Source organism: Octodon degus, unplaced genomic scaffold (assembly GCF_000260255.1).
Source record: "Octodon degus isolate 3935 unplaced genomic scaffold, OctDeg1.0 scaffold00019, whole genome shotgun sequence".
Classification (NCBI taxonomy): Eukaryota; Metazoa; Chordata; class Mammalia; order Rodentia; family Octodontidae; genus Octodon; species Octodon degus.
In genome coordinates this window covers 4866212-4878891 of record NW_004524595.1, presented here as the reverse complement: position 1 = coordinate 4878891, position 12680 = coordinate 4866212, and the positions used below count along the sequence as shown (strand labels likewise).

Here is a 12680-nt window from a genome sequence, read left to right as displayed (position 1 = left end):
TTTTTTTTTTTTTTTTTTTTTTTTGGTTGTTGCAGGGTCTCAGACTCAAGGTGATCCTCCTGCGTTCAGCCTCTGCAGTGCTGGGATTACAGGCCACAGCAGCCTGGACTCTGGCTGGCTCAGCCCACCCTGGGGGCAGGGCTGGTGTGGCATGTGGTGCCGGGGATCAAACCATGATCCCTGAGCTTGCCTAACCTTGCCTAAGCAGGCCCTTTAGTCTGCTGAGCTACCTTGATGACCCCCATGATTATATTTTTTTAAGGAAGAAAGATTTATTTAGTTCATAGTCTGTAGAGGTCTCAGTTCATAATCAATAGGCTCCAAGGCAGCATAGCACATGGCAGAGAAAGAACAGATCAGGGTGGTGCAAGACAGCAGATGTAACAGGAGAGGAGGAGAGCTCCTGCTTACTTTTTAATTCATGCTAAACTACAAAGAGGAAATTTGCCAATTTTTGTTTGTTTGTTTCCTAGTCTGGCCTGTCACTCCTGTTCTCAAGAGATCCTCCTGCCTTACTGCTCCCCTAGTGAGTGGGACTAGAGGTGCTCCCCCTTGTGGAGGGCTGATGGGAACCAGGTTAAAATGTACCGTGCAGCGTCGCTAGTTATGGTCCCACTGTGTGCAGCCACCGCCAGCACCCCCACACCTGTCTCAGCTTTCCAAACTGTAACTCCAAGGGCCAGCTAAATAGATCAGCAGATTAAAGCGCCTGCAAGCAGGTGCAAGGACCAGGGGTTCGATCCCTGGGCCTGCAGTGCCAGACCTGCCCCGGGGGCATGCTGAGGAGGCAATTGAGACTGGGTGTGGTTGTGCGCCTGTAATCCCAGCTCTTTGGGAGTCTGTAAACAGGTGGATCTCTACGAGTCTGATCTAGTAGTGAGACCCTGAAAACCCTGTGGACCCTTCCCTAAAATGCAACAACAACAAAAAAAACCCTAAAACTAGAACTGGTATCTACTGAACACTAACTCCAGATGGACTGATTCCCTCCTCTCTCCAGCCCAGCAACCCCCACCTACTTCCATCTCTGCATCCCAGGCGCCTCGCTTAAGAGGAATCCCACAATGCTTGTCCTTCTATGTCTAGCTAATTTTGTTTAGTGTAGCATCTTCAAGGTTGGTCCACACTGCAGGCTGGAGTTTATCTCTGTTACTTTCCACCGCAATCTGTGTGACCTTGATCAGCACCATCCTTTCTACTGTGTCCAGTGTGCATTTTTCTGTTAATAATATATTTTACCTGATTTCTTTCCTTAATTCTGTCAACTCTCATTCTCCAGCTATAATCATTTATCTCTCTTATTCAATCAAAAAGACTAAGTTTTCTTTGTTTCTTGTCTTTTTGAGATAAGGTCCCACTATGCAGCTCAAGCTGGCTTTGAGCTCACTTTGTAGCCCAGGATGGTCTTGAACTCACAATGATCCTCCTGACTGTCTCCTGAATGCTGGGAATCACTCTTCTTTGAATAGGGGCTAATAGTGCTCAACTCAACCTGCTGTATTAACCTTGGCATTTTTTAAAAACTGTTCTCTTAAATGGAAACTGCCTGGCTGTTGCCGCTGCTCTGAAATCTCTGTTTAGCTCATCTGCTTCTTTGGTGAATAGAGAGGGATGATCTGAATTAATCCAAAGTCCAGTACCACTAAATACCTCAAATGCCCTCCACACAGAACCCCATGGAGCTGTGCACAAGTCCACAGAGGACGCCCCTGAGGCTTGTGCCATCTTCCCTCCTTGTTACAGACAAGTCATTCTGGTTGGAAGTGGGGTCCCTGTATGCTCCAGAGTACCTGAGATTCTGATGCAGCGGGTCCTTATCTTTGCCTAAATATCTTCAATCCACACTTATAGCACTGATTATCTAGCTGGGGTGTTTTTCCTCTGCAAAGAGCTGAGATTTGGTTCTTCATAACCCTTTTACTTTAAAAACAAAAACCAAAACACTGTCTCCACCTCACATGCCGTCCTTCAGTTGCCCTCAATGTCCTGTGTCTTGCAAGGTGGGATCATGGCAGTCAGGACAGGCTCTGAGTCCAAGGGCTCAAGGTCATACCTTGGCTCTGCTCCTTGCTACCTAATAGCCAGTTTATTCCACTTCTCCAGGCCAGTTTTCTCATCTTTGAACTGGGGCGAGTGTTAGCACTTACTGTAGAAGGTTGCTGTGAAGACCAAGGCAGACTGAGAGCAAATCCAACACACAATGAAGAAGCTCAGTCAGTGCTTGTCATTGTCACCTTTCCTTTCTTTCTTCTTTCTTTCTTTCTTTCTCTTTATTTTATTTTTGAGACAGGGTCTCACATGCAGTTCAGGCTGGCCTTGAGCTCACTTTGTAGCCCAGGCAGGTCTTGAACTCATAATGATTCTCCTGCCTCAGCCTCCAGCTGGAACTACAGGCAAGCACCACCATACCTGCCTGGTCTTCTCTATCTTTTCTTTCTTCTTTCTTTCTTTCTTTCTTTCTTTCTTTCTTTCTTTCTTTTCTTTTCTTTTCTTTTCTTTCTTTCTTTCTTCTTTCTTTTTTTCTTTCTTTCTTCCTTCCTTCCTTCTTTCTTTCTTTTTGTATTTTAGGGAAGGGTCTACAGGGTGTTCAGGATCTCACTACTAGATCAGACACATAGTGATCCACCTGTTTACAGCCTCCCAAAAGCTGGGATTACAGGCATGCACCACTATGCCCAATCTCAACTGCCATCTCAGCACACCTCAGGGGCGGGGCTGGCATGGCAGGCCAGGGAATTGAATCCCTGGCCCCTGCGCCTGCTTGTAAGCGCTTTAATCCACTGAGCTATTTGGCCAGCCCTTCATTATTTTTTTCAAGGTGCTCCAGAGGATAAAATTCAATAATCTCTGCTGGGTGGAGTGGTGCATACCCATAATCTCAACTACATGGGAGGCTGAAGTAGGAGGACCTGAAGTGCAAGACCAGCCTGGGCAATGTAGCAAGACCATGTCCCAAAATTAAATTGCCTTGAGTCAGTACACACACACACACACACACACACACACACACACACACATACTGATGTTGATGATGTCTAGAAAGCCCACAGTACAGAGCTCTTCGGTGCCTCAGAAGCAGAGGTGCCGCAGGGAGTGATGCATGCAGGGAGAAGGATACCCCAGAGTGTCTCTGCCCTGGACTAGAAGTCCTCTTTCTTCCTTTCAAATGCTTACTGAGCACCTCTGTCTGTTTGCCACCTGCAAATCCAGTCAGATACCCCCAGGTTCCAGAGGCTTGGCATTCACTTCTTATCTCATATTCAAAGATATTAATAGGTAATTGTATTAAGCAGAAGCCTATGACCATACCTTTTAATATGTTACCTAAACAAAACTAAGAAATATTCATATAATTTTACTTACTGAGACAGATGCACAAACGTGGCCTTGGATAATCTTGAGCTCACCTGTTCCAGCTTTGTTATGAGCTCAAGGGTTAGCTTCCCATGACTCTCAAGAAGTCCCAAGAGAAATGTGGTATTTAGGTGCATGCTGGCTTCTCTTTCTAAGCTCAGCTGTCCACTTGAGAGTGATTCTAGGTTCCTTGCCTTGCCTGCTAACCTCGCCTCCAAACCTGGACACTGGGCTGGAGCTATAGCTCACTAGCACAGTGCCTGCCTTGGCAAGCTGAAGGTCCTGAATTTGATTCCCAGTACCAAAAGAAACCCCTCTTGACATTGCCACTGAACTTACCACATCTTGCTAAAGTTTAGGGGTGCTATTATTGAAGGAGGAGGTGGAGGGTAGAGGGAGGATGAGAAGAAGAAAGAAGAAGAGATGATTCTAGAAATCTCTGCCAGCAGTTTCTTCTCCTGACTTGAACACCCTCTCTGTGTGATGGGGCATTGCTGCACATGTCTAAGTGTTCTTCCAAAACAGATGCCCAGTTGGTGTGTAAGGACTCAGAGCCAGGCTTGGTGGCACACAATGTAATCTCAGCACTCTGGGAAGTTGAGGCAGAAAGACTGCATGTTCAAACCCAGCCTGGGCAATTTAGTGATTTAGTGAGATCCTGTCTCAAAATAAAATTTAAAAAATGGAAAGGGCTGAGGATATAGTACAGTGTACTCCAGTACTGGATTTAGAGAATTATATGGAAGTTGCTTGTAGAATACATCTAAGTATACAAAGTTAAACATTACCATTGTCTCCATTACTCTCTAACAGTGTATGATCTCCTATCTGATTAGGATTAAACTCTGCTGTAAGTAGCAGAAAACCCAAAGTAACAGTAGCAGGGCATGCAGCTCAGTGGCAGAGGTGTTTGTTTGTTTGTTTGTTTGTTTGTTTTTTTAATGTAGTACAGGGTCTACAGGGTCTCACTACATGCCTCGGACTCATAGTGAGCCTCCTGTTTTCAGTCTCCCGAATGCTGGGATTACAGGTGCATGCCACCATGCTCAGTCTCAATCGCTGTCTCAGTGCGCCCCAGAAGTGAGGCTGGCATGGCATGTGGTGCCCGGGATCAAAACCCAGTCCCTGTGCTCTGCCTAAGCAGGCACAGGCCCTTTAGTCCACTGAGCTATCTGGCCGACCTTGTTTTGTTTTTTTTTTTCTTTCTTTCTTTTATTCTTTGTTTCTTCCTTTCTTTTTTTCCAGTATTGGAAATCAAATGCATGACCTTGCATTTGCCAGGCAGGCGCTGTGCCCCTGAACTATATCCCCAGCCCAGTGGCAGAGTACTTACCTAGCACACAGGTCTACTATCTCCAGGGTTGAGAGCTCCCACTGTAATGGGATCTCACATCTGGCTAAGACTCGGAGCTCTGTTTTTGGACCAGAGGGATGCTGGGCAGTCTCCCTCGTCTGTGTTTCTCTCCATACTTTAGGAATTTCCTTTTCTCTAGGAAAACCTTTGCTCCATTTCTCACGCACACATGCCCAGGTGACCACATGTGCACTCTTAGCCCAATTCTTCAAGGCTCTTCAGTTCCAAAGCAGCACAGGCTGCAGCCAGCTCAGCCTCTGAGCCTCTGTTCCAAACTCCTGGAGAAGGACCTCGATTGATCCTGTTGGGCAAGAGAATCACCTCTGAAGCTGATCCTGTCCTCTGTGGTCAAGGGCCTCACAGAACTCTCCCTTTTAGGGTGGGATGAAGCAGCTCTGTAAGAAGAGGGTGTGAGTGTCTCTGGCTATGGTTGTCTGCCTGGAATTTAGGACAGGGTATTTAATCCAGAGCCAGAAGCCTCCTGGCATATTCAGCACGTATTAAACTGTGGGCAAGGCGCTTAGCTCGGGAGCTCAGCACTTGCTCCATGCACCCCCGCCTAGGACTGCAGAGAACCTCCCCATAGTGTGGTCTCTGAGGGCCCAGCCTGGGAAACAGGCTGTGTGGCTCTGGGTCCCTTTCCACCTGAGCCTCTTCCAAGTCTCAAAGCTGGGCCCCTCTGGGCAGATCCTCTTGTGACTGACCCTCAGCCAAAGTGAGACTCTGGACACAGGGACATCCAGAGAGCTGTCACTCTGAGGGGTGGGACCAGCCTTAGAAAACAGCCAAGGCTCATGGTGCCTCTTATCTCCTCCACCTGCCCCTGCAGGCCTCAAACCCCCTATGGCAATCCCGGGGCTCCACTGCTGTGTCTTCAGGAGGCCGTTTCCGCTGCCCATCATGTAGGCATGAGGTTGTCCTGGACCGACATGGTGTCTATGGTCTTCAGCGAAACCTGCTAGTGGAGAACATTATCGACATTTACAAGCAGGAGTCCTCAAGGTGAGCTGCCTCCTCATGGGCCAGGGAGGCTCCCTAGTCACCTTTCTCCAGGCTGCAGCCCAGTCCTGGACCTTGCCAGCCCTTTAGGACTCTGTTCCTCATGATGGGACATCCCTAACCACTGGAATACAGGCCATTCTTGAATCCAGCTGTGCTACCCCTTAGTGCCTTCTCTTCCCCATGTGAGGAGCACTATGGGAGCTGCTTACCAGTCAGGCACAGCACCAGCTGCAAGGGCCCAGAGAACAGCAGCGGCTGGTGGCTGGGAAGGGGCCCACATTCAGGACCCACTCACCCCACCCGGCCTGGCCACCACGCTTCCTGCTCCCCCCAGGCCGCTGCACTCCAAGGCTGAGCAGCACCTCATGTGTGAGGAGCACGAGGAAGAAAAGATCAACATCTACTGCCTGAGCTGCGAGGTGCCCACCTGCTCACTCTGCAAGGTCTTCGGGGCCCACAAGGACTGTGAGGTGGCACCATTGCCCACCATTTACAAACGCCAGAAGGTATCATGGGTGGGGGGAGCAGGGCTTAGGGCAGGATCAGCCATGACCCCGTGAAAGCTGCCTGACTTCTCTGGTCCTAACACTCCTCATGTGTAGAAGAAGGAATATATGTGTCTCTTTCTGACAGTTGTCTCGGGCAGGGGGAAACAGTGCATGGCAAACCAGATGCTCTCACGGGCCTCTTGCTATGGAACAACAGTTTCTGCATAAACCTGGTTTTAAAATGGTGTTGGCTGGATGGAAGAAGTAAAGGGAGCCTCCAAGGGGAACAAGAGGGTAGGGGAAGTCGAAGGAAGACAGAACTCTGGGCAATCAGCACAGAAGAATCATCAGTTCCAAGAAGACCAATACCCTAAAAGGTCAGGGAGCTACACCCATAGACCCCGGGTTAAATTGGAATCCTAGACATTAAATGGCCAATTCCATCACTTGTCTTTCAGCAGAAGCAAATTTGTCTGGAGGAAAAGAACCTTAGATTCCCCTTAGAGTAAGATTAGTGAAATATCAGCTCACAATTGACCATACACAAAGGAACATACTCTACAAATGAGGTTTGCAAAAACAAAAATCATAGTTTAGATTAATTGGGAGGTTAAAATTACTACAGAATAGAAAATCATTACAAATATAATATTTATTTATTTATTTACTTATTTATTTATGAGCCAGTTTCACTATGCATTTCAGGCTGGCCTTAAACTCACTTGGTAGTCCAAGCAGGCCTCAAACTCACAGCAATCCTCTTGTCTCAACCTCCCAAGTTCTGGATTATAGGCATGTGCCACCATGCCTCGCAGATTTGATTTTAAAAGATTGGATTTTTTAAAAAAGCAATAATAGAATATCAAAAATGACCTCATAATTATTGACTTTGGTAGCATATGTCTATAATCTCAGCACTTGGGAGGCTGAGGCAAGAGGGTCTCCATGAGTTGAAGGCCAGCCTTCAGCCCTGGATAGTGAGACCATGTCTCAAAAACAAAAATCAAACAACCATCATCACCACTATAACAAAAAATGACCATGCAGATTTGAAAAGAACCAGATAGAGATTTTAGAAATAAAGAAGAAATGTTGAAAGAAAATATTTAGTGGATGAAATAAATGATAGATTTCCCTGGAGAGAGAATTATTGATCATGACAAAGGCACTGAACACAACTGAACACAGTCCTGGGAGGTGAGGATGAGAAGGTCTGGCATGAGTCTTGTCAGACTCCCAGAATGGGAGAATAGAGAGTGGAGAGCCAGACACAGTTGTGTATGCCTACAATCCCAGTACTCTGGAGCCCCAAGCCAGAGGATGGCAGGAGTTTCAGGCCAGCCTGGATGACCTAGTGAGATGCTGCCTGAGGTGGGGACAATACTGTATTACCTTAATGAACGTCAGTAAGAAAATTCAGGACTGATGAAAGACATACATCTACAGATGACATTGCAAGCCCAGTGTCTGGCCCATGGTGGATGCCTGAAGATGTCTCTTCCTGTCTCATTTGGTGGTGGAGAGCTGCTTCTCCTCCATTCAGAACCTGCAGACTGCACCTCCCAGATCTCTGTAGACGTCCTGATGGGAGGATGGGTGGAGGGGCTATCTTTTCCTAGGTGCCTTGCTGGGGTGAGAGGGGTGCAGCCACAGGCCAGATCCTCAAGCTCTGACAACTGGCCTTTGTGTGTGGCAGAGTGAGCTCAGTGATGGCATCGCTATGCTGGTGGCGGGCAATGACCGAGTACAAGCAGTGATCACGCAGATGGAGGAGGTGTGCCAGACCATCGAGGTGAGCCTGGGCTGGGAAGGAAGGAGATAGTGGTCAGCTGGCCTGGAGATCCTGAGGGTCAAAGAGAACTACTTCTCTCTGACCTCAGGCCAAATTGGCTAGAAAATTTCTGGGCTCCTGAAGGTGGTAGTCAGGCTTAGCTAAGCTGCTTGGATTGAATCCCAGACCTTCTGCTCACTAGCTCTGTGACTTTGGTCTAGTTACCTAACTTCCCTGGGTTTGTGTTGTGTTTTTTAATGACATAAAATGGTGGATGAGGGCTGGGGAGATAGCTGGGCTGGGGAGATAGCTCAGTGGCCTAAGTACCTGTCTGGCAAGTGCAAGGTCTCAAGTTCCATCCCTGGTACTGCATGCTGTGCTGGCCCGAAACCATGAGTGGTGGCACATACCTGTAATCCCAGCACTGAGGGAGCTGAGACAGGAAGATCACTACAAGTCTGAATTGCTTGGCGAGACCCTGTATCAAAAAAAAAAAAAAAAGTTTTAAAAATGGTGATGAACTGGCCATGGTAGCACATACCTGTAATCCTAGCACTCAGGAGGCAGAGGCAGGAGGATTGCTGTGAGTTTTAAGCCAGCCAGAATTATAGAGTGATTGTTTCTCAGCCTTTTGGCTAAGATCAGCTGAATTGCAGAGAATGACTGTGTCTCAAAATAAATAAATAAATGGGGATAATGATGACGATATAGTGACCACTTTATGGGATCTTTGGGAAATTAAATGGAATAATGCAAAGCAAACCTGGATCAGGGATAGGGCTAGCAGCCAGTGAAGCTACTTTGAAATGCTGTGTTGTTGCTGTTGCTGAATAGCTCTGGCCTATCTTCTGGCTGTGCACTTAAGGGAGTGCGGACCCCTCAGGTCAGTTTCTTTGGCTTTCTATGAATCAGCGGCATAAGCATCGGCCTGGCAAGTGCAAGGTCCTGAGTTCAATCCCTGGTCTCAGCCTACCTTCCTTCCTTCTTGCTTGCCCCGGGTTTCTTAGGACAATAGCCGAAGGCAGAAGCAGTTGTTAAACCAGAGATTTGAGACCCTCTGCGCGGTGCTAGAGGAGCGCAAAGGGGAGCTGCTGCAGGTGCTGGCCCGAGAGCAGGAGGAGAAGCTGCAGCGTGTCCGAGGCCTCATCCGCCAGTACGGAGACCACCTGGAGGCCTCTTCCAAGCTGGTGGAGTCGGCTATCCAGTCCATGGAAGAGCCGCAGATGGCGCTTTATCTCCAGGTGAGCCTGGGGGAGGCAGCAGCTTCCAGGTTCAAATCTTTCCTCTCCTACTTACTTACCCCACCCCGTGATCTTGGGCAAGCTGCTGTCGCTGTGCTCATGGTCTCCTCGAGGAAATGGGCAGTGTTGTGGCGAGAACCCAAAAGGGGCTTGGCCTGGGCTGGCCCAGTGCTTATTTAGTTCTCTTCTCCCCTGCAGCAGGCCAAGGAGCTGATCAATAAGTGAGTAGCGGGAGTGTGGGGAGGGAGCAGAGGAGACTGCGCGGATTCCCCACCCCCCAGGGAGGGCTGGAAGGTGCCATGGCGGTGCCAGCTGAACCACAGTGGCCATGTAGGGTCGGGACAATGTCGAAGGTGGAACTTGCGGGCCGGCCAGAGCCAGGCTACGAGAGCATGGAGCAGTTCTCTGTGAGCGTGGAGCACGTGGCTGAGATGCTGAGGACCATCGACTTCCAGCCTGGTGCGGACCCAGGGAGGCTGGGCTGGACGTCTGGACCTGGCGTGGGATGAGGGAGGTCTGGCGGCCCAGGAGTAGGGATGTCACCTCACCTGTCCTTTTGGCCCAGGCACTTCCAGGGAAGAAGAGGATGAAGAGGTGGTGTTGGACGCAGAAGACGGCAGTGCAGGGCAGGAGGAAGAGCGGCCCGATGCTTTAGAAGGTGAGAGGGCTGGGGTGGAGCCTGGCTGGTATTCGAGTCCCCTTCTCCGCGAATGCCCTAGCTGTGGCCCCGCGCTTCTGCCTTTTCAGTGCCGCCCACCCAAGGTGCCCAGCGCGCCCAGTATGCTCTCTTTCCCAACATCTATTCCTCTGGAGGCTTTGGGGCATCTGGTTGCACCCGCAAGGAGTGGAGAAACCCCGGTGGCTGGGAAAGCAGTGAACTGGACTTGGGGCTTCCCTGTTTGAAGCACCTGTCCACCCAGCCTTCTTTCCCTGGCACAGGCCTGCACTGAACGGCGCCCACCCTGGTTGAGAGCCAGTGCGCTCCAGGCTGGGCCAGGGTGGTAGAGGATCTGCGTGGAGACCACCCGCTACCCAGCTTGGCGCCCCGGCCGGGAAGGCCTCAATAAAGGACTCTGGTGTCCTAGAACCTGATCCCTACTTTCACCACCCACTCCCCTAAACTGAGCTCGCCAAGTGACCTCACCACCATCCCGCTCTTCACCTGAGACCTTAGAGGGTGGAAGGGAAATGAGCCCTTGTTGGCACTTTCTTGCCTGATCTGATTCCTGAGTTCACTACACTGGGAAGAAGGACAGGCAAGGATGGTGTGGCTATGCCTGGACCTCTGAGTTCTGGGACCGGGTTGGGGGTGACAGGACCCACAGGGACCTGTCTGAGAGCCGCTGTCCTGCGCCCTCTGAATATCTAGATCTCTCCTGCTGCAGGAGAGGCCCCAACTCTTCTACCAGTTACCATCCTGCTGTAGTTGCCCTCGCCCCTACGACAGAAACCGAAGGCTCTTTAGCATTTTTATTAAAAAAAAAAAAAAAAAAAAAAAAAAAAAAAAGGCACACAGAGAGCTCAGGATGTCTCCGGACTACTCCGCACCGCGGGACTGGGTCAGTTCCGGTAGTGTTCGGGCCAGCCCCGGGGTGGGGGAAAGGGACAAGGTTTCTGCGCCCCAGACCCGGCCATCACTTGCCCACGGAGTCGAATATGATGCGGTTCTGCTCAGCGCGCTCCCTCTGGCTCTGTGTCCGGGCCAGCTCCAGCAGGGTCCGCAGGAGGTGGAAGGTGAGGTCAATGGACAGTGGAGGGTCGTCCCGTCGCGGCCGCTCACCCGCCGTTCCGGGGCCCCAGCCAGTGAGCCCCACACGGCGCGGGAAGCGCTCCGCCAGCAGCAGAAGGAGCGCTCGGGCTCCACCGCCCTGGCTCCGAGTCCCCGGGCTCCATCGCAGACTCGGGTCCTGGACCCCAGCAGCCGCTGCCACCGCCGCTGATGCCGGACTCCACTGGCTGTTCCCGGGGCGCAGTTGCGCCAGGAGCAGCAGCCCCACCACCAGTGCCACACGTCCTGCCTGCCTCATGGTGCCGCGGGCCCTGGACACACAGGGGCAGCAGAGGTGAGCCGTGCCCGGGGCAGCCGCAGGTGGCGAGTCCTGTCCCGCGCACGCCCAGCAACCCGCCGGGACCCTCCCGCCCCTCCCTCCGCGGGTTGCCCTGGGTGGTTTCGGCCAGGGTTGTCTTGGCGCAGGGTGCTGGCTGGTGCCGAGGGAATCTGGACGGTCGGATGCTCCAAGCCACTCACAGGTTGTCGGAGAGCGGAGTGTCTGCTGGTGCTAGGCGGACCTCCAGTGTCTGTGCCTTGGGGCGGTCTGAAGGCGCCTCGGGGACCACGGGGTCTGTCCCGGACTGCAGCCAGCCTTATATAGCACCACGACAGCTCCATCTGACGTCAGTGGAGAACATCACTGATTGTAGAAACAATGACAGTGGCAGCTCCAAGCCCCAGAGGGACACCTCACTGGACACTAGACCTCGTATCCCTGGGGCAGCGCTAGAAGTGGCATGGAACGCAGGCAGGGCCAAAAGATTGCCCCAGGATCCACGTGTGCCCTCAGTTCCGCTGAGAACATCTAGTAGTGAGCAGGGGTGATCCTCAGACCCGGCTAATCCCAGGGCTTCGCTTCTCTCTAGTTGGAGGCAAGCCCGTGACGCTGTCCGTGGTCCTGATCCTGTCCCCCAAGGCAAATGCTGCACTCCTTAGACTCTGGTAGGGCCCAGCTATCAGGTTTTCAAACTGAAGCAATCAGGAGCGCACTGCTGGCACTCGGCCAACACCATGGATCCCACCAGGAGGCCTCTGCTTCAGATCCCACCCAACTTTTTTTTAATAGACCCTGAATCTCACTTGTACAGCCTTGTGGCTGAGGCACTATATGCAGGTCTCTAGCTTCAGACCACAAAAGGCAGGTCCCTCCGTTTTCTGAGTTCACCAAAAGTAGTTTAGCAAAGCTGTTTTCCTCATGGATGTAAGAGAAGTTCTTATGCATCTGACTTTCTAGTTAAGATCACAGGGGAAGGGGCTGGAGAGATGGCTCAGTGGTCTAAAGCACCTACTTAGAACAAGCTTGGCAAAAAAGCATCAGGGACCACGGTTCAATCCCCCAGCACCACATGCCAGCCAGCCCTGCCCCCTGGTGGGCTGAGCTGGCCACACACACATACACCACACTCTCTCTCTCTCTCTCTCTCTCTCTCTCTCTCTCTCTCTCTCAAATAAATAAAAAAAAATTAAAAAAAAAAAAAAGATCACAGGGGAAGATGTAAAGAAACTGAGTTCACCGTTCTACTCTGCCATTAAGTCCTACAGTGAATAGGTCGCTCATTTCTATGGACCTCAGTGTCCACATGTGCAAGAGATGACTGGGCTAGGAGGACCAGACTTTTTTCCAGCCTCAGCCTCTGCCAGTTCTACATTGGTAGTTAACATATTAAATATATATATATATATATATATATATATATAT

The 12680-nt window shown here is 50.7% G+C and overlaps 2 protein-coding genes across 3 annotated transcripts in view; one reads left to right on the top strand and one right to left on the bottom strand.

The window, feature by feature from the left end:
* Window positions 1-10297, top strand: part of Trim54 (tripartite motif containing 54) — a 22095-nt gene extending 11798 nt beyond the window's left edge. Inside the window, exons 2-9 of one of the 2 annotated variants that reach the window (XM_023710996.1) lie at window positions 5538-5710; window positions 6045-6216; window positions 7895-7990; window positions 8977-9210; window positions 9412-9431; window positions 9545-9669; window positions 9776-9868; window positions 10150-10297. In XM_023710996.1, the coding sequence (XP_023566764.1) occupies window positions 5538-5710; window positions 6045-6216; window positions 7895-7990; window positions 8977-9210; window positions 9412-9431; window positions 9545-9669; window positions 9776-9868; window positions 10150-10160 (924 nt within the window). In that variant the 3' untranslated portion in view covers window positions 10161-10297. Of the gene's footprint in view, window positions 1-5537; window positions 5711-6044; window positions 6217-7894; window positions 7991-8976; window positions 9211-9408; window positions 9432-9544; window positions 9670-9775; window positions 9869-10149 lie in introns of both variants that reach the window. The other variant, XM_023710995.1, reaches the window with a different exon arrangement.
* Window positions 10298-10700: 403 nt separating this feature from the next.
* On the bottom strand, window positions 10701-12124 carry Ucn (urocortin). The gene is made up of 2 exons (XM_004627409.2): window positions 11459-12124; window positions 10701-11250 (listed from the first exon to the last, which is right to left on the bottom strand). The coding sequence occupies exon 2, from the start codon at window positions 11235-11237 to the stop codon at window positions 10845-10847; it is 393 nt and encodes a 130-aa protein (XP_004627466.1). The 5' UTR covers window positions 11238-11250; window positions 11459-12124; the 3' UTR covers window positions 10701-10844.
* Window positions 12125-12680: the final 556 nt, after the last annotated feature.